The sequence below is a fragment of the Schistocerca piceifrons genome, chromosome 1 (assembly GCF_021461385.2).
Source record: "Schistocerca piceifrons isolate TAMUIC-IGC-003096 chromosome 1, iqSchPice1.1, whole genome shotgun sequence".
In the NCBI taxonomy this organism is placed as follows: domain Eukaryota; kingdom Metazoa; phylum Arthropoda; class Insecta; order Orthoptera; family Acrididae; genus Schistocerca; species Schistocerca piceifrons.
In genome coordinates, this window is record NC_060138.1 from 630,698,641 (window position 1) to 630,724,519 (window position 25,879).

Below are 25,879 nucleotides of genomic sequence, written 5' to 3' on the forward strand. Positions count from 1 at the left end.
TTTCGGCTTGTCCTGAGATGAATGCCATACAGTAAAGCTGCTTGCCCTCAGGAAATATAATAGCTGTAGTTTCTCTTTTCTTCTAGCCATTTTTAGTCCCAGTGTAGGAAGGCCATGTTGGGTAAAGTTATGATGCAAGTCAGTCAGTCATCCAGTGTGCCCCTGCATTATTGAAAAGGCTGCTGCTCCTGTTCAGCAACCACGTCTTACCTTTCTGAAAATGTACCTCTGATAGTGTTGCACAAAATTCTTTAAGTGTTTTGAACAGTTGACTTTTAGGCAGCCTATATAAAACTATCATTTGTTGATCATTGCAGGCTATTGACTGTTGAAACATTTGCAGATGTACACTGAAAGCAATTTTATTGCTTCCTATTTGAGTGTGCTCTGTAACTCATCTCTCAAGAGTACCAACCCACCTACTCTGCATAAAGCTTTTTACATTCCCTGTGTAATTTTGTAGCCACCAGAGTATGTGGATTTTATTGTATTGGTGTAGTGCCTTAACTTGAATCTTAAAAGGTTGTCTGTCTGATAATTAATCATTACATTTGTATTCTGGAAACATCAGGTGATCTGATTGGAAACTTTCTCTTCGGATGGCAGTAAGATATACAGTACTTAAAAGAATTAGGAGAACATGGCTTGGGGTACCTACCATACTCCATTGAGCAATAATTGAGAACTGGATCTGTTACCAAATTATATCTTTACCTTTCGCAAATGAAGTACACAAAAAAATGTAATTATGTCCTCCTTCATTTTCATAACAAGAACTGAAATGTCCAAACAGGTGTTGAAACCATACTGGAATCAATCATTCATCCCATCATCCTGGGAGCTTTTTATTGTACTTTCAGAGCTTCAGTAATGTATATGGCTTCTATGGGCATTTATCTCCAACTGTCATATACATGTCAAGCTCTGTATAAGTCTATGAAGGCCATCCTGTGGTATCCATCCTTATTTTTCAGTGAGAGTTCTTGGAAAGTCTGTAGTGTAAGAGGATGTCCACAACGCATATGTCAAGCATGTTCCACACATGGTCAATGGCGTTTAGGTCAAACTTACCTATGATATTTCCATTACTTCAGTGTACTGGCTTTGAAAAACTTTCGCGGTGACACCTGCTGCATGGGCAATGGCATTATTTTGCATGAGGAGGAATTCAGTGCCACCACCATATGCATAGGTACACCATGTATTCAACAAGTCTGTTTGATGTACTACTACCATGAATGACAACAAGATACGTATGGCTGTGAAGACTGATGGTTCACCACATCATCACAGGACCTTGGCCAAATCTGGGCAACAAGATGTTGGGACACTGGAACAGGACATATGACTTGTAAGATCCTTTCTCGTAATCTGTCCTTTACAGTCCAATCTGACACAGTGGCTTCAGTGACCCTTCTGAGATCATCTTTCAGTGCTTTGGCATCAGCCGTACAATGCTGCAACATTGGATTACAGATGGAGAGATATTGGCACCTGCAGCAACATGACAGAAAAGTCCATCCTTCTTGGATCAAACTGACTGTCCTTGCAACTTGTACTGCATTTTGATATCTCATTGCATGTGCTTGGTTGAATACAATGTCCACAAATGACAACAGTCACCTATGCTCTTCATTAAAGTACACTGCAACGCTGTTACTCATTTTCTTCTGACTGATTATATGATACTGTAAGGTCCAATACCTGATAGATGGAGATGTGTTCAGGTGTTGCATACATTGAAAGTGAAGATCTCAAGATACATAGTAAGACCACAGGTAACACCAGTATCAAAACAGATGTAATATACCAGATGTTGATACACATGTTCCCCTAATTCTTTTGGCAGCGTATTTGTTTAATATTATGTACGAAGCACTTCTTAATGTTGTGGTATTGTCACCTGAAGAGGGCCTAAGAAACTGAAAGTCAATCCATGACCAAATAAATGTAATTTTGCAAAACATATATATATTTTTGAATTGCTGACACCCGATAGGAATCTCAGCTCTATTATATAGGAAACGGAAATGAGTATGGTTGAGCTGCTGCAGATGGCATGATTTCTCATTGGTGCTAATATTTATACACATTCAGTCTCTCGTGGATCCGCCAGGTGTTGAAACTGAAGACGACAGACAGAAAGCAGAAATATTTAATTCCAAATTTAACATTATTTATGCATGTGGATACTACCAGAACAAAATTTTTGACTGCTGTAAAAAGTTTTATTGATATTAGCGCTCCCTATATGGAAAATCAGTTAAGACTCTTTAAAGCGAACAAGACCCCACCAGTCCCTGATGATATTTTAGCTAGCTTTTATATTGAATATGTTGTGGTATGAGCTCCTCCATCTCTTATTTGTTGAGAAGCTCTTGTACAGTGAATATTAGTGTGAAGGAGAAAAGGCAGAATATTCCCATTTTGAAAAAAAGGTAAAAGATTGGATGCACAGAATCGTAGATAAATATCATTGATACCAGTCTGTTTTGTAGGATCCTAGAGCATATTCTTAGCTAAAACATAATAAAGTTTCTGGAGGAAAAAGAGTCTCTTGAAAATTCGCATGGTTTCAGGAGAAAAACCACTCTTTCAAATAACTATTTGTTTTATATGTGTATTATGTCTTGCAAACAATAGACTCAAAGAACAGGTAGAAGACATTTTCCTAGATTTCCAAAAGGTGTTAGACACTGTACCATAACATCAACCACTAACCAAGATACAATGATGTCAGGGTTGCCACAAGTTCTGGAAATCAGGGAATTTCAAATGTGTCAGGGAAATTTTAAAAAGCTGCTGAAAAAAAATCTTGTTTTTGTTTTGTTAGATAAAATCATTTGTTTACTGGGATGTCATGCATCATTGCTGGCTGGGCACAGCTTACATGCGCCGCTTCCCTACTCCCTCATTCTTACCACTTCTCCCATTCGTAACACTCCCCTCAGCTTGCAGTCAGTGCTGCCACCACTTCTCGCTGCTAGCCTAGCAATTGCCGATGAGAAACAGGGAGAAGTGAGGAGTCGTTTGTTTGGATGTGATCCTCAGATATTCTTAATGCAGTGGTTAGAGATGGTGGTCATGTGTGCATGAGTTGTGTCTTAGTGATTGTGTGAATGTGTGTGTGCTCTCGTTTTCTGACAAAGATTATGGCTGAAAAGTTAGAAAAGACAAACACACCCTTACAACTATGTGCCTGTCTGCGGCTCAGCGATAATCTTTACTGTGAGTTGCTACCTATCCTCATTATTTTTGCTTCTCAGAGTATTCGCACAAGTTATCTGTTGCATGGAATAATCGCTGCGGCCTCATTTCAACAACATGGTGTCTGTGACATGTGAGTAGCTGGCCACACTAGTGGACTTGCACGACAGGCCAAAACTGCAGGCCATTTCTGTGGGTATGTCTCTAACAGATCAGGCCTGCCTATCTGAAGCCCATTATTTCCACTAATGTGCAAGCCCTGCCCATTCTGTCTAGTCTCACTGATCTGCCTGCAATCCGGGTTTGTTTATGTGCTGCATAATGCGGTGGATTTTCCCGATGTGTCCGTGGACCGAGGACTACGTTGCTTCTCGGCAGGTCAGAGGCCACAGGCGATGGATTTCAGGAATTGCAACTTTCACTGCAAGTACATTGTACAATGTGGTGCTCTGTAGACATTTTATTGATTGTAGTACATTTTGGCACTTCGAAAGTAAATTACATATTAGAAAGTATGGATGATAAGAAGAAGAAAATTGTGGCAGTCGCTGGCGGTTTGTTGCTATGTGCTCATATATTTCTCAAGACAAAAATCACACAATACCTGTAAAATAATAGACGTAACACAGTGGTTAACAGCCGACAATAATGAACATAGTAGAACCAACATTTTATTGGTGGTCACCTATAGTGTTGGTTTACACAACTCTTACCTGCCTTATACACTTCTTTCAAGAGGCCTACTTTTTTCTGAGGTTATTTCTGAAATTAGTGAAGATATTTTAAATCTGTCTTGTGAATCCAAGGAAATGCATATTTTGTCACCAAATGTGTTTCATTTTATTGAAATAAAGTAACGACAGTTGTCTTAATGAAACACGTGTATGATTTGGTGCCATCTAAATACAATTTATTACAAAAAGATGTTGATGTTACTACTTAAGATTCTGCACTTAAATTTGTTTGTCTACAAATGTCTTTACTTACCCTTGAGATCTCAGAATTTGTCAGGGGAAAGTGCTAAAACTTGTCCGAAAATCAGGGAAATATCAGGGAATTTCACTTAGAGAAACTTGCAATCCTGGGTGTCACACACCTTTGCAAATACATGAAGGGGTTGATGTGATAATGAATATTTGACACTAGTACAATGTGTTAACTGTGTGTTGGCCAATGCCAAAGGAGGGATTGCGGGCAGCAAATGAAGCCACATAGACCACCACAACCACGGGGTGTAGAGCTGTGCACGAAGAACAAGCTGCGCATACCTCCCACAGTGTAGGCACCTCAATGCCTGGTTCATGTTTTAGCAAAAGTGGAACTCATGCACAAAGGTAAAGGTCACATAAACGTTGTTCATAACAAAACTGAAATTGTCTTATCTTGGAGCAGATTGTGCTTGTTTTGTTAAATATTTAATTTATTTCACTTTTGTTCACTTTGAAGAGCATGATAGCATCATCTGTAATAGTAAGTGATCTCTCAATTTTTTTAGCTTCTAAATAGTTAATAAAAGTGTCTGCCATTTAGTCAACTGAGCACTCTCCCATAACAAATCTTCCTTTTCAGGGCACACCATTTATGGCTAGACTATCCACATGCCTTCATTACTACATACATGATCGTCTTAACAATAATCCAGGCTGGAAGGGCATTAAAGTAATTTTGTCTGATGCTAATGTTCCTGGTGAAGGTGAACACAAAATTATGGATTATATAAGAAGACAAAGAGGTAAGCAAACTTGTGAGCCTCACATTTAGTATGTCAGCTACAGTTAATAAATGTATTTACATGCACAAACTAATTGTCACAGATATTATATTATGCAAGTTTTTATTTTGTGACTGCTGAATCATATTTTGTGAACTGTTGGATGTATTTTGAGCAAAGTTCAAAATACATGCTCTTTCCTTCCTGGATTACTTTTGTTGTTGCCATAAACATTGCACTATGCTTCAATATTTGTATGTTACTCAGTTAATCATTTCATTGGTTTTGTCTGTAGTTTAATGTCTGTTCATAATTAACTCAGTACCTTTTGCAGATCAGTATTGCCTCCTTGTGGCAGTGTCTGGTAAATGTGTACTGCAAGCATTTATCCTCACAATCAGCTTTATTTTCTTTTCAGAGGTTTTTAGATTTTCATCTGTCACTGCTACATACAGTTATACTAACACGGAAATAAAATGTTGGATTTGTGATGTAGAAACCAGAAGTGTGTCTACATTATAAATCCAACATTTTACCTATATCCTTTACCAGAATCTTTTAAAAAAACCCAAACTGAGAGGCAGTTAACAATATTTCTTTAAAAAATTAGTTGACAATTATACCAATTACTTTGCTAAAATGATTTTAGTCATTTCAAAAAAGTTAAGTAATTTTGAAAGAAAGTCTTTTAAACTGCCTCTAAGTTTGGGGTAAGTAAAAGATTCTTTACAGAGTATCTGCACAGCCATGGCAATGCTGCTGGACTACACTGTTTACCTAAGCACTTCATGCACCAACCAACAGAGGCTCGAAAATGACTGAGGAACAGAACCCCGTTAGAGGAAAATTGAAACTCGTCATGTGAGTCAATCTTCGGGAAGCACAAAGTCCAAAACCTTGTAGAGACATGAATGGGGATAAACTCCACATGCAGCTTACGCGGGTGGCTGTTGACTGAACATTTGGCATGTAGTGCAAAGTGAGGCCTGGGCTAGTTGAACTTAGCATAAGCACTGGCCCGCATGGCTTATTTCTGCACACAGGCAAACGCCTCTTTCAGCAAATCTGTCCATACTATGCGCCACATGCATTCTCCGTGGCAGCTTTCCACACAATTCCGCTGTGCTACCCATGCCAGCTCATCTGCCTCCATTGTGATGTCCGATGGTGGGGATACTAAATCCCTCCCAACTGAAAAGGCCACGTGTGGCCCAAGTGGCCAGGCTTGGATCGCGACCTCTGGCACAGATTCCGAGGGGCTGCTGAAGAACCTGGCAGCAGATTGAGGACTAATGGAGGCGACACTGATGCTGTCGGGTCCGCTGGAAGGGCACGGAGGTTGAGGCATCTGGGAGCCACCAGCAGCAGTTAAGGTAAGACCACCTCTGTTGGTGATGGAGGGGGGGGGGGGAGACAAACCAGAGGAGGAAGAGTCCAGATCAGAATCCATGGGCCCTGCATCAGCAGGGGTAGGTGTGAGCCCCACTGGGGCCAGAGGCTGCAAGTGACAAAAGGGCAGTGCAGGGCATTAAGGGGGCGGCAATGGGGAAGCATGTTGCTGCAAGTGGGAGACCTGCACTAAGAACCACATTGTGTCCAACACTGCTGCCTGGCTGATCAGAAGACAACAGTGGTGATATTCCAACATGGTACAGGCACAACTGATTGGCATGTTCCATGGCATGTGACCGCACACAAAAGCCATTGCAAATGTTCTGCCAGACTGCACTTGTTGACCGGTGTTGCCTGGTATGCAGCCAGAAAACTCAACAATGCATCATTGCGATAAGAGGCAGGTAATGGTTTCTTCATTTGAGTTGTGAAGGTATGCAAAAAGCGCTCCACCTCTCTAACCTAACCTAACCTAACAGAAGCGGGGTGAAATGGGATGGTAGTCATATGCTGGGTACTGTTGTGAATGCAAAAGTTTACAAACTCCCACAACTCATGTTGCTTACTGTTATCGGACACAAGGGTCCTGGGGGATCCCTCAGTGGCAAAAATAATGGAAAATGCATGACCAGTGGCAGTTGATGACGGCTTGGTTATGTACGGAAAATTGGACAATGAGTCGACCATCAACAACCACATGCTGCTCAAAAACAGATCCTTGAAATTGTCATGCACAATGTTGAATCAATGTTGTAGGACAAAAAATGTATGTTGCGCCAGATCTTCACCGAAAGAGCCGTGTGGTATAAGGGGCAGCCGTGCGGCTAAGGCACCTTGCCACAGTTCGCACGGCTCCCTCCCATCGGAGGTTCGAGTCCTCCCTTGGGCATGGGCGTGTGTGTTGTCATTAGTGTAAGTTAGTTTAAGATAGATTAAATAGTGTGTAAGCCTAGGGACCGATGACCTCAGCAGTTTGGTCCCACAGAACTTACCACAAATTTCCAATTTTCACTGAAAGACTCTCACCCTGGCCAAACCAGCTATACTGCTGAAATGAATTTCTGGAAAAGTGGATCAGTGACTGTGGCCATTTTGGCCTCTTGTTCCCTTAATGGAAAATCCGACAGGTTTTGCTGCAAGACTTTATCCAATACGAACACTAGAGTCTCGTGCTGATCGAACTGTGAATCTGACCTCGCTGATACCTGCAAGAACCCAACAGCATTGGCATGCTGGGTGGTAGAGCAGTAGTGAATGTCATACTGAGAAAAATGGTCCACTGCTGCAGTCGGTGGGCAGTGCTCTTGGTTAGTTTGTAACAAGGGCCAAATAAGGAAACCAGGAGCTTGTGGTCAGTGATGAGGAGGAATCTTGCTCCCATACAAGAAAATGTTGTAACCTTTCCATACAAGTAAAAAAATATAAAATAATGATGTGTAATCTTCCCAGACAGAAAAATAAAAAAATAAAAATAATTAAATTTGGATAATTAAATTCTGATCTATGAAAACTGATAAATCTTAACTCATGAAAAACTGAAAAACTGATAAATTTTGGCATAAGCAGCGCTACACCATGGCCCTGTGAAATCAATGTGAATCTGTCGATGAGAAATAAACTTAAAAATTCTTACCTTTTGATGGTGTCGCCAGATAACGCTGTCTATATATCTGCTCGTAAACGACACAGCTTAGTGCAATGCTGGCCTATCTACCAACACTGGATAACATTTATCTGAGATCTGAATTACTAGAGAAACTGCCTTTACTTAGTGACACAGCTGCACAGCTGGTCGTCTGATTACTAAAGAACACATGACTATGATCTGACAAAAATTCTGAAATATTTTAATTTAGATAAATGACTGGATTGAGACTGGCAATGACTCAAGGGGAAATTATACTTTTATAGTTGACTGGTAAAAACAATTATATTCTGAAATTTTTTTATGTTATTGATAAAGATCTACAATCCATTACATGGGAAAATTGAATATATTACAAATCCTGGTCAAGTGGTGCTGATGAATCACAAAAGAAAAGATTGAAACAAATTCATATTAAAATATCAGACAAGTGACTTAACTGTGTGCATGCCAATAAAAAAAATAAAATTTACCCTACAATAGATGGTTGGCTTAATTAAACTGTTGATTTTTCATTATATTAACAATTATTCATTTGTTCATCATCATCTCATTCCATGGTATCATTTAGCTCTGTGGCTGATCACAATTATTATTCAGTTCCATATAATAAAATTTTACAATTTGTTTTGCACTGTGACTTTAACAACTACTAATTGTAAACTGCGCTGTACCAGCGGCAGACTACAACTACACTGTAGCAGCGAGCGACTGCAACTGCGCCAGAGACTGCTTTGACCTGCGACTCTATTGCAGCTCTCTTTTAACAGGGGCAAAGATATTTTATGTCTCGGGCAGCACCTGTGAATTGTCGTTCTAGCAAGTGAGCAATACATTGAGATTACATTTGCTTCAGCAGGGTGGTGAATCCCTTACAATGTGAAACTTTTTAATCTTGAAAATAATAGGTATCACTTCCTTTTCCACCTGTGAGTAATTATGCTGTGCACTGGGAAAGTATCTCCATAGCATAACCAAAGGGCTGTTTGGTGTCATCCAGGTTCTGATAGGACAGGACTGCAGCTCAGGGTTAAAAGTTTACCTGATGTAAAACAAACCAGACAGGAAGCAGAGCACAAACATTCTTTACGAGATCAAGACGCCTGTTGCCAATCTGTAGACCGGACAAGGCTAGTTCAGAGGATGGACTCGGCATAATAGGAAACCTTATCTACAACAGACTGGAGCTCCTTTAGATACTTGTGTGCTGGAAAGTTGATGATGGTTTTGATGTGGTCATCTGTCAGGATGAGGCCTTCTTTACTAAGCACAAGTCACAGAAAATGCACCTTTGGGGGAAAAAAACTGCACTGTCCCAGCTTGCAACAAAGGCCATTCTACAGGAGGCATTGGAAAACCAACTGAAGGTTTCATAAATGCTCCTCTCTTGTAGGGCCGATGATCCAGATGTCTTCAAGGTAACTGACACTACAGGGAATGACCTGAATTCACTATTCCAAATACCATTGAAACATTCCTGGTGCAGATGAGATTCCTGAAGACAAGTGAAGACAAGTGATTAAACTGGCAAAGGCCTAAGGGGTGTTGAGGACTAAGAAAGTCAAAGAGACTTCGTACAGTGGTAACTGTAGATAGGAATCATGCATGTCGATGCATGAAAAATATTGCAATCACCCCCCCCCCCCCTCCCCCCACCGCCGCCCCTCCCCTGTCCCTCAACAACTTTGCAACAGTTCTACTGGCTGTGGAATTGGATACGAATCTGTGACTGATTGCATGTTGATAATCTGTCTGAAATTGTTGCAAAGGCACTGAGCGCTGTTGGGCTTCTGAGTCACCAACAAGACGTGATCCGTTGGCTCGACAAAATAGGAGAGACACTGCATAGATCCTGCCAATGCTGCAACTCAGCCTTTACCTTGTCATGCATGGAAGAGGGAATGGGGTGGTGGAAACAAAATTAAGGTACTGCTGACAGTATGGTTTCAAAATTTTCTGCTTGACCCAAGATATTTTCAAACAGTGCGCTGTATGACTGCAGTAAAGAGTCCAGACTGTGAAAAAGAACAGATTGCTATAATACATGCACTTCGTCAACTATCTGAAAAGAGAAAAGGTGTCTAGCCCAAAAAATTTTGCACTAGTGTTGAATTGTCTACTAACAATGTAAGTTGCCATTCCACATTCTTATAACATGTGGGGACGGGAAATTGCCCCCCCCCCTCCCCCACCCCCTCCGCAAAGGAATGCACTGTTTACTATAAAACTCAACCTAATATACTGGACATTGGAACTCCAAGCACCCAAGAGCCTATATGTATCTAAATTAACGAGACGTACTGTCAATCCTATGTATCCTTGAAATTTGACCATCCATCCATTCACAACCAACATCAGCAAAAATATGCCGGGGCTTGTGTAAGGCATTGAGGATGGCCCCAGAGTCCAACTAAAACACAAGGGCATCCGATGACTGACTTGTGGGTTGCCTCGTCGAACATGCAACAAATGACAGTAAGGGCAGGACCACTGGCTTGCCCAACGAGTGGGAGGAGAGTGAAACTGAGGACCCAAAAATCACTGCATGCTGGAATTATGACATTGCAACTAATGTGAGCCCACTGAGATTGGTATGGGTGAAGATGGGCAGTGCCGTGACACTGCTGCACTGGAATTGTGAACAGTGCCAACCCACGGCCAATCTGTGGTGAGCAAGGCCACCTGGGTTACCCCATGGGGTACCGGGGTCTGTTTAGCATGCACACCTACCAATTATCAGTAAAGACATCTTTTGCCACCACAGTCAGCTCATGCTGGTCCGTGATCTGTGCACAACGGCCAAAGAAGGGTCGGACAAGATCAGTGCCATAGTCTGAATGTTGGGCTCAGGCACTAACCAGACAGTCACATCCCCAATTAATATGTCTCCTTAAGAGGTAGCACATTTGGGACACTCAAAATGACACTTGTGCAATAGGACATGCAAATCGATGATCAAAGCAGTATATGACTGCCCACGGCACTTGTGGCAAAACTGCAGCCATGTTGCCACCATATGGGTTTGATGTCCAAAATACTGCATCCGATACTGACAGAGCTGATCAAAGCGATTTTCTTGGGCTTAACCAAGAGCTTCAAATTTTGGATAATGTCATGTAAACCTATGCTGCTGAATAACTAGGAGGTCTTATCAACTATATTGATGATGCTCCTTACCTGGCAGTGCAACTAGGACCGTCACAGGTAATTCACCCACCTCTCTGTAGACCTATTGAAACTGGTAAATGCGTCAGCGGCAGTGGAGAAGAAAATTGGACAATGGGTGCCTGGCCTGCTGACGGCAGGCAAGGGTGCGAAGAAACTCTGCAGTCTGGTTTATTAGCACCTGCACTTGGGGTGCAACTGTTCTTACCAGCACTGAATAAATGTCGGGCCCATAGTGATCCAAAATTAGCACTAGGAAAAGGGAAACAAAAAATAGGTGTGTCACAAGCGTAAGAATGTTCTTTGCTGCCATTTTTGTGCCTGTACAGGCATGATAGTGCTGCTGCACTACACTATCGGCATGGTTTCTTCATGGGACATTGGTGGCTTGATAATAGCCTGGGAACAGAACTCCATGAGAGGAAAATGAAAGCTCACCATATGAGTCAATCTATGGGAAGCAGGAAGTCTGAAACTTCGTAGCGACTCGAATGGAGGATGCGAGTGGCTTTCGGCTGAGTACTTGGCAACAACACTTGGCATGTAGTGCAATGGGAAGTTTCACTGGCCCGTCTGACCCACTACCAGTTGCAGTGAAACACCACCACCAGATCTGTCCCTACCGTATGTGCTTTCCATGGCAAATTTCCGCACAATTTCGCTGCGCTATCCTTGTCACCTTATGTGCCTCCATGTTGATGTTTGCTGGTGGGGATACTAAAAAGCTGATTATGGTAATGCAAGTTAAGTCCTGGAAAAGCTAAACAACAAAATCAGTCTGCTGGCCTATTGTGTGACATTGCCAAAGCTTTTTGACATTGAAGAGACTAACTTCGTCTTCACCAATTTTTGCCTTTGGCTGCAGATACAGGTAAATGAATAAAACTTAATATAAAGTGATCATAAGAAAACAATATGCTGTGGAAGAATACACAAAAATCACTTTAAAAGCTGCACGCTTATGCTGAGGTTTTGATTGTTGTCTGAAGACAAATCCAGGTCACAGTGGAACAGCCATTGACATTGTGTTTTTAAACCTTAATAACTTCCTTGATATAGATATAAAAACATCAGTAAATGGTTTATTTGACTGTGAGGGTCAAATGTTTGCAATGACAGGACCAGGAAGGGAGAAGGGGACACAAGATACTATTGAGTATTCGAGGATAAAAGGTAAAGAGTGCTAGAAGTTAATAGGGTTTGTTTTTGGAGACCTTAAGAGATGTAGTTGCAGGCAGAAAGAACAAAATACTTTTAAAGGAACAGTAAATGAGACAGAAAGTGGTAGTTTGGATTGGCACAGAGGAAACAGGAGGGGCAGATATTGGGAAGAGGAGTTAGAGAAGAGAGCTGTTTGTCACTAACCTTTTTCAGTGTTTATTCTGGAGAACTGACAGACAAGACATCAGAAAAAGCAAGAGGCATATTAGTAGGAGGAGAATGGATGAAGACAATTAAATATGCTGATGATGATCAGACAGTATTGGCTGAATCAGAGGAAGACCTACAATTAATGATGCCAAGGATCATAAAAATTGGAAAGAGTTCATATGGAGGTTTATCGACAGTCATCATTCCCATGCACCATTTGTGAATGGAACACGAAAGGGGGGAAAATGGTTGTGGTAAGCAAACTGTAATGTGGCTTGTGGAGTATAGATGTAGATGTACGGAATGACAGTAATTAAAGGAACAGCAAACATGGTTCTGTCAAAATATCATTGGAAGGAAAGCCTTCAGAAAAGTGAAATCTTCTGGATACTGGGGCAAGGACATAGCCAGGATTTTGCTAAAAGGGAGGGGGGGATCTGACTTGCTAAAAAGGAACACACTGCAAAGAAATTATCCGAATGGGACAGAAATCGCTAGATGTTTTATGTACATATACAGAGAAACAAATTCTTAAAATTTAAGAAAAAAATGGATGATTTATTCAAGAGAAAGAGCTTCACAAATCGAGCATGTCAGTAATGCATTGATCTATATTTGGCCCTCAGGCAAGCAGTTATTTGGCTTGGCACTGTTGGATGTCCTCCTGAGGGATATTGCGCCAAATTCTGTTCAATTGGTGCATTAGATTGTCAAAATCCCAAGATAACTGGAAGGCCCTTCCCATAAAGCTCTGAACATTCTCAAGTGGGAAGAGTCCCAGCTACACTACTGGCCAAAGTAGTGTTGCCAAGCACAAAGACAAGCAGTAGAAACCCTTGCCATGTGCAGGCAGGCGGGCATTACGTTGCTGAAATTTAAGCCCAGGGTGGCTTGCCATGAAGGGCATAAAAATGGGTCGTAGAATATTGTTGACATATCACTGTGCTGTAAGTGTGCCATGGATGACAGACAGAGGGGACTACTTTGAAAAGAAAGGGTGCCACAATTCATCATTTCTGATTGTCAGGCTGCATGGCAGGTGACAGACAGTCTGGTATTCCCACTGTTGTTCGCAGCATCTCCAGACATGTCCTCAGCATGGAATCTCAGGCATAGAATTGTCTTCAGTGAAGAGCCCCACTTCGAATTAAGTGCCAATGACCAGCATTTGGAGAGATCTCAAACAGCGGTGGGATACGAACCTGATTGTCACCTGCCTTAAGGCCCAGCAGCCAGGAGTGATGGTCTGGGATACCATTTCTTTTCAAAGCAGTAGCCCTTTGGTTGTCTAACACGACACCCTTACAGTACAGTGGTATGTCAACAGTATAATACACGCTGTCTTGTTGCCCTTTGTGGCAAGGCAGCCTATTCTTATATTCAGCAAGATAACACCTGTCCCCACAAGGAGAGAGTTTCTACTGTTTGTCTTTGTGCTTGCCAAACCCTGCCTTGGGCAGCAGGATTGCCAGATCTTTCTCCAATTGAGAAGATTTTAAGCATTGTGGGCAGGGCACTCCAACCAGCTGTGGATGTTGTTGATCTAACATGACAATTGGACAAAATTTGACACGATATCGCTCTGGAAGACATCCAACAACTCTGTCAAAGCCAAGCTAAATTACTGTCTGCATAAGGGCCAGAGGTGGACCAATGCGTTACTGACTTGCTCAGTTCGTGAAGGTCTTTGTCTTAAATAAATCATTCAATTCTTCTGAAATTGTAGTAATTTGTTTGTCTGTACATGTGAATCACATCTACAGATTTTTGTCCCATTCAGGTAATTGCTTTGTGGTGCATTATTTTTTATGTGTTAGAATGTATGACGTTTATTTACAATCACATTAGAGTTGTTACGATTGGACTTGCCAAGAAGACATTTAACAGTAGAACATCATTCTTGTAATAAAACTTGAAGACATGATATATCATCATTCCAGAGTGAACCATCATTGCACACATAGTACAAAAAGACAGTGTTTGGATCACCTTCAGTGCAGCTCTTTTCATTTAAGCAGAGATGCTGTCATTCAAGCAGAGATGCTGCATCTTTGATGGAATTGGAATCTGTCAGGAAAGAAGAGAATTTGGATAGAACTGGCTGTGGCCTATAGTAAGGGATTTGCCTAAATTGTAAAGTGAACCACAGAAAACCATTTGCAAGGTTTCTGGTGGATGGATTCGAACTACCTGGCCTTCCGAATCCATAGACGGCTTGTTCAGCTGCTCAAGGAGCAGAGGTACCCCAATCGGTGGAGAATTTTGAAAAGCTGGTTGCTTCACAATAAAAGATTGATTTCTGATATTGTGTGTTTTTCCTTTAATTGTGCACATTTCATTATTTGATTGTGCAGGGATTTTGTGGCTTCAGTTACTGTAGTGTTATAAAAGCATAATATGAAAAGGGGGGGGGGGGGGGGGGGGAGATACATGGCACAGTCAGCTCAGTCGAGTTCAAGTAGCCCGCTGAAAAATCTTTAAGAAACGAGCAAACTACAGAATGTGCTGTCATCACATACCCCTTCCACTCACCACAAACCCTACCCATCTTTCTGTATTGGAATAGGTTTTTGTAATTGAGTACTTCTTTAATGACCAGGTTGAGAGGTATTTTAAATTTGGGCTACTAATGATAGTATTTTGAGCAAATTTTTAAAGAAATGCTATCATCACCATTTGGGTGGTAATTTTGTTCTCTAGTGCAAATTCTGGGTGATACAGGCAATTCCAAATGTATTTTTATGCACTGATTTTAATTTCATGTGTTTGTAATGATGTTTACCACTCCACTGCCTTGTAAAATACTGAATTATTGCAACCCTTATGTTCTGACAGTCTTCAAATGATGAGTCCAGCGTTAACATTAAACTGTTATAGATAGACTATTATAGTAGTGAATACATATTTTATTTTTAACTTACCATATTGCTAGTGGACGAATCAAAATGTGTTTTCCTCCCCCCCCCCCCTTTTCAAACTTATCCATAATTAGAAACTACCACAATGGTATAAATTAAAAAAAAAAAAAAAAAATGGCAGCACGTAGTGGCTGCTTGGATCCAAGGTTTTCACATGACGTACTCAAAGCTTTGACAGTGTGGTAGACACAGTATTTCATGATTTCCGAGAAGCACTTGACTCAGCACCACACAACTCTGCTGGTTGTCAAAAGTTCAGTCACGTGGGGTATCAAGTGAAAGTTGTGACTGGATTGGGGACTTTTTGACAGAGATCACACATCATGTTATCTTGGATGGAGAGTCATCTTCAGATATAGCAGTAACAACTTCAGGTGGGCCACAGGGAAATGTATTGGGACTGTTGCTGTTGATGTTGTATACTAATGACCTTGCAGACAGTATTAATAGTAAGCTCAGATTGTTTGCAGACAATGCAGTTATATATAATGAAGTACTGTCTGAAAGAAGCTGCATAAATATTCAGTCAGATATTGATAAGATTTGAAAGTGGTGCAAATATTGGCAACTTGGCTCTGAGCACTATGAGACTTAACATCTATGGTCATCAGTCCCCTTTGGCAACTTGCTTTAAAAGTTCAGAAATGTAAAGTTGTGCCCTTCACACAAAAAAAAAAAAAAAAAAGTGATATGCTATGACCTTAATCTCAATGAATCAGCCAACTCTCACAAATAACTGATTGTAGCACATTGTTGGGATATTAAATGGAATAATTGCATAGTCTCAGTTATGGTAAAGCAGGTGGTAGACTTCGGTTTATTGGTAGAATACTGGGGAAGTACAATCATTCTACAAAGGAGATTTCGTACAAATCACTCGTGTGACCCATACTAGAAAACTGCTCAATTGTGTGGGACTCCTACCAGATAGGACTAACAGTGGATATTGAATGTGTACATAGAAAGGCAACAACGAATGGTCAGAGGTTTGTTTGACCCGTGGGAGAGTGTTACAGTGATGGTGAAGAAACTGAACTGGCAGACTCTTGAAGATAGAAGTAAACTATCCTGAGAAAGTCTACTAACAAAGTTTCAAGAACTGGCTGTAAGTGATAACTCCAGAAATATACTACAGCCCCATACGTATTGCTCACATGGAGATTGTGGGGACAAGATTAGAACAATTACAACACACACAGACACATTCAAACAATAATTTTTCGTGTGCTCTCTACATGAATGGAACGGGAAGAAACCCTAATAACTGGTACAATGGAATGTACCCTCTGCCCTGCACATCACGTGTGGTTTTTAGAGTATGGATGTAGATGTAGAAATTCAGCTGGAGTTGAGAAGTGTTCTGAGGAACAAAAAAACTGAACTCAATTAAGGCCAACAATGTATGATAGCTGATCTAGACTAAAGTATGTATAGGTGATAGCCAATGGTGCTATTGTGAGATGTTGATAATTTAACTGCTCATGACCTTGTTGACTATCGTGCTGTGTGAAGAAGTCTGTAACTGCTTGTGCGGATGTGTGTTATCATGGAGCAGCAGCACTCCTTGTTGCACAGTTCCACTTTTGACAGACATGCTGCTCGATACACACTCTTTATTCTCAGATGGATGGTTTTCTACCAGTGCTTGTCCTTCAGCAGCCAAGAAAAGAATAACAGCACACATTGGTCCTGTTCAGTCTCATTTGGTAATAAGGTCGCAATAGTTCACATTTCTGCATTTACTGCAGGCACATCGGAAAGACCCTAATGTCAACCCAATACCTTGCCCACATGTTGGTACTTATCTCACCCCCCCCCCTCCCCCTCCGTGACTTGGTAAGTTTGGTGGCAGAAAGAAGTAAAATATCAGAAGAAAGACAGAAAGAAGTAAAATATCTGTGTGTTAAAGAGTGTTTGAAGATGTGAAAGGTTTGTTGCATCAAAAAGAATTCTAATAGAATTAAGAGTGTCAACATGTGTTTGATCTCTACATCTACATCTACATGATTACTCTGCAATTCACATTTAAGTGCTTGGCAGAGGGTTCATCGAACCACAATCATATTATCTCTCTACCATTCCACTCCCGAACAGCGCACGGGAAAAACGAACACCTAAACTTTTCTGTTCGAGCTCTGATTTCTCTTATTTTATTTTGATGATCATTCCTACCTATGTAGGTTGGGCTCAACAAAGTATTTTCGCATTTGGAAGAGAAAGTTGGTGACTGAAATTTCGTAAATAGATCTCGCCGCAACGAAAAACGTCTTTGCTTGAATGACTTCCATCCCAGCTCGCGTATCATATCTGCCACACTCTCTCCCCTATTACGTGATAATACAAAATGAGCTGCCCTTTTTTGCACCCTTTTGATGTTCTCCGTCAATCCCACCTGGTAAGGATCCCACACCGCGCAGCAATATTCTAACAGAGGACGAACGAGTGTAGTGTAAGCTGTCTCTTTAGTGGACTTGTTGCGTCTTCTAAGTGTCCTGCCAATGAAACGCAACCTTTGGCTCGCCTTCCCCACATTATTATCTATGTGGCCTTTCCAACTGAAGTTGTTCGTAATTTTAACACCCAGGTACTTAGTTGAATTGACAGCCTAGAGAATTGTACTATTTATCGAGTAATCGAATTCCAACGGATTTCTTTTGGAAGTCATGTGGATCACCTCACACTTTTCGTTATTTAGCATCAACTGCCCCCTGCCACACCATACAGCAATCTTTTCCAAGTCGCTTTGCAACTGATACTGGCCTTCGGATGACCTTACTAGACGGTAAATTACAGCATCATCTGTGAACAACCTAAGAGAACTGCTCAGATTGTCACCCAGGTCATTTATATAGATCGGGAACAGCAGAGATCCCAGGACGCTTCCCTGGGGAACACCTGATATCATTTCAGTTTTACTCGATGATTTGCCGTCTATTACTATGACCTGCGACCTTCCTGACAGGAAATCACGAATCCAGTCGCACAACTGATTAGAAGCTTGATTAGAAGTCGCTTGTGAGGAACGGTGTCAAAAGCTTTCCGGAAATCTAGAAATACAGAATCAACTTGAGATCCCCTGTCGATAGCGGCCATTACTTCGTGTGAATAAAGAGCTAGCTGCGTTGCACAAGAACGATGTTTTAGTTTTAATTATCACATAAAAAATAATGTACTTCTTTTTCTTTATTTCAAGTTACGTATCCTAAATCAAACAAAACATTAATTATGTAACTTCATTTTTTTAAAGTGATATAAACTTTGACTATCCTTTGTAAAAGATTGCAGGAAGTCTTCGGGAATTGTAGGAGCTGTATGCATACTATTCGGCCCCGAGTTTCTCTATCATAAAAAATAGAAAATATGTAATTTTCTTGAATGATTTGAGTAGTGCTACCTCTGTCATTCTCCTTCCCTCCTCCCCCCTCCCTTTTAACATGCTTGCTCATTGTTGAATCTGAGTCAATAGTAAGGTATAAAAACAGTTTATTACAAAATCCACCAGAATTACTCTGCTCATTTACCTTAAGTGATCCATGGTTGCTGCGTTACTCAGTTAACATGTTGTTTATTAAATTTGAGTCAGATACCCTGTAAATTAAAAAAGTTTAATGCTTTTTTTCTTTTATTACAGCTCAACCTGACCACGATCCAAACACTCAACATGTGCTATGTGGTGCAGATGCTGATCTTATCATGTTGGGATTAGCCACACATGAACCCAATTTTACAATCATCCGTGAAGAATTCAAACCTAATAAGCCTAAACCCTGTGATATATGCAGTCAGATGGGTGAGCAGATTAAAATTGTTTTTAGTTATCATTAGGACCACACAATTGGTCAAATGACTGTTTTGAAATTTTGTCTGTGTGAGTACAGTTACTTTTTTTAACTGTTTAGCAGAGTTCAGTAAAAACATTTACAGACCTGCAACTATACTCATTGCTTATATTTATGACTATATACCCAGAATTGTGGCAACAGTTATTTTGATGACTTAACATTTTTTTGCACGCCAGTTTGCCTGAGAGTACTGCAAATGCTCAGTAGCATTGAATGTGATTGTGACATGATGCTATAATGCACACTATAGCTTCTAAACTGAGGGTAGCATCTCAGTAGTCCTAGGGTGCTTGGTTTTATGTACCTTGTAATATGAATACTGAAAACGACTTGTGAGATGGTAGGTAAGGAAGTTGGAAACATCCGCAGTGAGTTTCAGAGCAAGGGCTCTATGGTAATGAAACTGAAAGACAGGTGGAAACTAGTTGTAATGATTATATTTCAGAAAATGCTGACACAACTGTGAGTATTTGTCTCTTGATAAGTAACACTGTTTCAAAATTCTTCCAGCATATCATTCAAAAGGCAACATTTAATGCAACAAAGTAGGAGAGGGAGGAATAGGTAGGTGTCAATTAAAATTACCAATTTGTGTGTGCCATTCAGAATTCAGAAAAGACAAGATACAATGGGAGATTTTGCACTGTTTCTTGAATGAACCTGTAATACAACAAAAGCAAAATGTGTTACACTGGACTACATGACCAATGCCACATGCAAGGAAACATCAAAATTCACACTGTTGCTGGTAATTGGTGATTGTTTGTAGGAGATACAAGGCTGGGATATATAAAACTGTGCACAGAGACAGAAGCCCATAGGCAGCTTGAAAACAGTGGTTGGAGTGTTACTACTTTTGAGCAAGGCATAGTTGTTGCAGTTTTGTGTACTTATGGTGTTTTTTGCTCTCAGGGAATCAAACTCGATAGCCAGTTGCCAGAAACCTGGAGGCCACAGTTCTTTCACCATGCAGTTTTAAAGACATTTTGAAATTTTTGTGCTTTGATATCGGAAAACGTAGGTCAACAAGACTCAGAACAGGCAAATTGGCTTTGGTGTCAGAAGTTTGCAATTGTTTCATTGAAAATTGTTCCATGCTCTACAGAAGCCTGTAGGCAGCTTGAAAACAGTGGTTGGAGTGTTACTACTTTTGAGCAAGGCGCAGTCATTGCAGTTTTGTGCACTCGTGGTGTTTTTTGCTCTTAGAGAATCAAACTCGATAGCCAGTTGCCAGAAACCTGGAGGCCACAGTTCTTTCATGATGCAGTTTTAAAGACATTTTGAAATTTTTGTGCTTCGATATCAGAAAATGTAGGTCAACAAGACTCAAAACAGGCAAATTGGCTTTGGTGTCAGAAGTTTGCAATTATTTCATTGGAAATTGTTCCATGCTTTACAGTCTGGATACAGAACATCCCAACTGAAGAACAGCTCTTTCTAACTAAAGCAGATGCATATTTACACAATGCATGGCTATTAAGCTAAGTAAACTTACCATCAGTTGTGGTTAGTGGATGTAAATACTAAATATCTTGTCAATGGATGTCAGTATTTGGGGAAGGATGCAAATCAGCCAAAGAGTCAAGGCCTTTTTGAATGCATTGTATAGAAACTTTTGACACCATTCCTTAGATGCAGAAGACACGTAAGAACAGATAATTTTTCATATCAGTACCAAAAGAAGACAGTGGTGATGATGCATTACTGTACAAAAATGATTAACTACTTAAAAGCCAGTGCACAAAACTAGATGTAGCTGAGATTAAGATGCTGAGAGGGATACATAGAATCACCAGAATGGACCAAATTTCAAATGAGAAAAACTGAGGAAGTTTAAAAGTTACTGAAATTTCCATCAAAGCGTAACAGAGAGAATGAGAGGAGCGCTACTAGCATGAACATGTCATGAGAAAAGGTCAAACTCACATTGCAAAAATAGTGATACAGATGGCAGTAAAAGAATTCCAGGAGAGAGATGTCTTCCAAGGAAGAGATGGATCAGCGGCGTTCAAAATGTCGGGAAAAGGTGAAACAACTGATGGAGTGCGACATACAGAACTGGCCTAAATGGAAAAAAATTGCCAAAAATGGCACTCCTGTATAATGTAAGTGATAGCAGAAGATTGTTACAAAACCTAGCTTTCTGTAACAGGTACTATTTTGTACTGCGTAAAGTATTATTTGATTCCTAAAGTTGGTAATAGCTGGACAGAAAACAATTGTAGTCTTCAGATTTTTACTTATTCAGTGTTATGGAACCCAGATACCAAGTAAAAGTGTGTGAATGCTACTACCTGCATTGAGGCATGGAGGACACAAAATGAAATTACTTGAAATCATATGTGATTTTGGGTAGTACAGGGTGTATACAACCCAGGACAGCCGGGAGATCCAGGAAAAACCCGGGAATTTTTTCATCCAGGAGAAAACCAAGAGAAATCCAGGAATTTTTTAGAATTCCGCTAATTATTCAGTGTTTTAGTTTTTAGTTAAATTTTTGTGATTTTGACTGGTAAGAACCAATGGGGGGAAAAAAACCTTAAGTCACAAAGGAAATATGCCATATACAACAAAACACAGTGCTGATACAAGCATTTGCCAACAGCAAAATGTGTCAAAGACTTTAGGAAGACTATGCAATGCTTTCTAACAACAAATTGCCTCCGATGAGTGTGACGTGACAGCTGTTTACATTACATTCATTTGAGCAGTTCCGGGCGGGCTCTTACGCATGTGCAGTTGAGTCTCACATGAGTAGCACCTTCTCTCGCTTATGGCTACAGCTATGTGGCTGGGCGCCACTGTCTGATGTTGCCCAGGTTAGGAAATATTGGAGATCTGGGACTGATCTACAGAGCAGTCTGAGTTGTATTGGGGAAGTGGGTGGTCTCCACATGACCTGTCTTTACCTTTAGTGATTTTGCTGTTTCCTCTTCATTTATTACTCTCATATTAAGTGAAAACAAAACGGATTTCTGTGGCCAGGAGCTATCAAATGAATTAAAATATGTTCGCATAATTGAAGAGGGCTAAAATATGGTATTAGTTTCAGGTTTTATTTTCATCTTTCTCATAGTCAAGCATTAATCGCCTTGCAGAACAATGAAGTTATTTTTGTCGGTTTGCTAAAGAGACTTGGCATTCATTAATCTTTTGCGCTAAGGCAGTCAATTTATTTGAAACAAAGTGTTTAATTTCACACTGTTTGCTAGTTTCAAGTGTTCACTGCATTTCAGTGCACGTTTTCCATCTTCTAGCTCATATGGCATTATGTCATAATAAAGAACCAAACATGAGGTAATACAGTACTGGTACTCAAGAAAATTTACATCTGAATCTGGACATACGAATGTGCACTTTAAGCTGAATTATGCATTTTAGTATGGTTCATGAAATTCTGATGTTCTTGAAGTATCCTCTGATGTCTTGTTTCTTTTATGACGTAATGCAAGATCTTTTAATGTTTTACACGTAGGAACATGCGGGCTTCCTACATCATCATAGCTGCGCAAGCGCAGTGCCGCCTGTTATCTGACGCTCTCTGGCAACTGCTGAAATGAACCAATTTCTAACAGGTCAAGAGAAAATATTGTGAATGGTGGTTTGAAAAGCGTTAATTTCAAAGTAAATTTCCTTTTACGCAAGATGAACTATGTGCGAGAATGTACGATGGATTTCATAAATCACAGAGCATTTAACTCTCATTTAAAAATCAACTCTTGGAGGTCGACCATGTAGAATAATTTTGAGCCCAAAAGATCAGATATTTACGTCGTTATTAAAAACTTTTCTGGCACATTTGTGTGATGTGTCTTAAAGCGTAACCCGCACAAAAAAGATGAACATTATATGTGGAAGCTTAGCTGCTCTTGCAGCTTATTAATCTTAGAGACCAATATTATATGTGAAAGCTTTGTTTTTCTTGTAACAACACTATGTGTATTAATTTAAACCATTAACTTTTCTTATTTGTGTGTTCACACTACTTAAGAGTGATCTTGCTATAGGCTGACCTCACCACACGTCCTATGCTGTTATCAGCTGGTGAGATCACTTTACACGAGCTATGACCGGCTTACAAAAGTGCGTCGCAATCTCAATTTGTATGCTTCGGAAAGCAACATGCGGTGTTTGGTGGAATTTGAATTTATACATTGGTAACATGAAAATATGCAGTGTACATGTTGCTGCACAGTGAAGATCTTTCCAAAACGTGTTTTTTCCCCCCTGAGTTTATTTTTCTAAAGTGCCAGGAAATTCTATGTTAGTGTAAAAACCAAAAACATTCAAAGGATTGATAAGTTTTACAGTGCCGAGGAAATGTATACTGTTACTTACCATGGGAAAAGTGTATTTTCATCAGGGAGAAAGTGTTTTTTCAACCAAGAAATCCGGGAGCTTTTTTTTTTCTTGTCAATGTGTACACCCTGTAATATAAACTTAAAACAAATTGAACAATAGGTTTGTTTGTGACAGTTGAGGCCAGTTCTGATTCAATGTTATTTTCTGTTGTTACAGTTACCACAAAAATCAGGTTTCATTAAATATTTTCGAATATATTTTAAAATACTTCACTTGTTTGAAAGAACGTAGTTCCAATTCTAGTCAGGCCATCAAGTTTTCCATGGTTCCCCAAAGCCACAAATAGTACAATACTGAAGTTATATCTTCAACAGTTCATTAGCTGATCTATGTCTAATGTCTGCACTGTTGACAGAATCTTAATCCTTAAAAAACCTGGTAAGAAGTTCCAGTGGTAAGTAGCATTCTTCCTCATGTTGGTTGGAGCTTGTAAACCAAATACACATCCTGTCACCTCAATTAATTAAACACTTAATTTCAAAACATCCTCTTTTGTTATGATTATGGTCAAGTAGCATAGCCTTGACATGGTTATATTGAAGTGCGTACACAGAGCAGAACAGAAGATACTATAAAAATCCTCTACTGTACTCAATTCATCATACAAATATTCTACTTAGTTCTGCTCCAAATCTTGTAGCTTCCATCCCTTTTCAAAGGAAGGCGCTCTGTGGCCCTGTAGTTGCTGGCTGTTTCTATGCTTGGATGCTGCCTTCAATTTGCTTATGACGGTTTTTGCAGTTTTTTTTCTTTCTTTTTTTTCCATAATAGCTAAAGAAACTATCGGCAAATTGTCTGTGTTTCGATTAAAATAATTTTGTGATTGATGTTCCAGTGAGTGAGTGGTAAGTGGCAGCTAATGTAGTTCTATCTTATGCTTGCTATATTGCCAGTTTTGTAGGTACAAGCAATGGCTTGTCAAACATGGCTGACTGCTTGTTGGGAACACAGCAATCTGTCCCTCATACATTTGCGTTATTCGAGGTATAGAAGCACAGTCAGGTTATTCTTGTTTTCCATGAGTTATATTTTCACTAATTGCACTGGCACCAGTACAGACTTAATCTTCTTCATTCCAGTAACAGAAAAAGAAAACATAACATTGTTTTTGTTTTTGGTTGTATTCTACAGTGCATGCTTCGAAATTCTTTGATCACCTCACCTAAATCGTTAGTGCCACAACTATCATGCACTACAGTGAACGCAACAGAAGTTGAACAACAATATGTAAATTTATTTGTGTTGCAAGTGATATCTTACTGAATTTCACATTTCACATTGTCTTACAAAACGTTTTTCAAAAGAAAGAAAAATGTCAGAGGTATATGATAATGAAGGATTTTTGGAAACATGAACCATTCAGAACCAAAGTGACATTAAGTACTTTGCGTTTTCCATCATGTGTGGTCGCATTGTGGTTAAGACATAAGGTTCGCTTTTGGGAGGACAGCAGTTGAAATTGGCATCTGACCTTCCAGATTTAGGTTTTCAGTGGTTTCTCGTAAATCACTTAAGGCAAATGCAAAAGTGCTTTCCTTCAAATTGACACAGCAGTCTCTAATGTCAGTGGGATGTTAAATCCTATCGTTGTGTTTCTTTCCTAGGATTTCTGCTTTGTTGATAGTTTTGATTTGAGATGTACAAAGAAGCCTGAAAACATATTTGTCACTGTCTAAACTAAAGTAAAAAAAAAAAGGGCAAGTGAAGAGATAAAGGGAATAATATGATATAAAGGAATAATAGAATATGTGCAGGGGAGTGGAAATAATGGTTGTAATGCCCTCCTTCTACAACCTTTCAACTGATCCTTTATCAGAATGATTTTTTTTTGTAGAAAGTAACACTTTTGAAGAAAAATTGTAACAAGAAAAGACTACAGTGATTGTGAAAGATATTTATATTTTCAGAACACCTGAAACTTAGTTCAGAAATAGTGTAATTTTTAAGCAAATAATGTAATTTCATTCCACGTAGTCATCATAATATCGACTGGAAACTTTGAGTTACATCAAATCTGTGTCCGCTATGAACCTGAGTGCAAAGTCAAATATGAAACAACACTCATAGCAAAATACTAAGTTGACTTGTTGTGGGTGTCGAATCATGAAGATGTTGTGGTATGATTTTATATAAATGCAAACAGAGAATAAAGCAGTGGAAAATTTTGTACAGTTGATGACACTTATAAATCCTGTTTCGGAATACCTTATGTTAACACTGTCACTTGTGTTTGTAAGATTTTGTGCATGTGTGTGTGTTTTATTAA

General features: G+C 39.8%; 1 protein-coding gene across 1 annotated transcript in view; it reads left to right on the top strand.

Annotated features, from left to right (window-relative positions):
* The window catches only part of LOC124804798 (5'-3' exoribonuclease 2 homolog), a 431,320-nt gene that overhangs the window by 33,391 nt on the left and 372,050 nt on the right, over positions 1-25,879 (top strand). The window contains exons 5-6 of the mRNA XM_047265135.1: positions 4,777-4,939; positions 19,041-19,199. Coding sequence (XP_047121091.1) covers positions 4,777-4,939; positions 19,041-19,199 — 322 coding nt within the window. The remainder of the gene's footprint in view (positions 1-4,776; positions 4,940-19,040; positions 19,200-25,879) is intronic.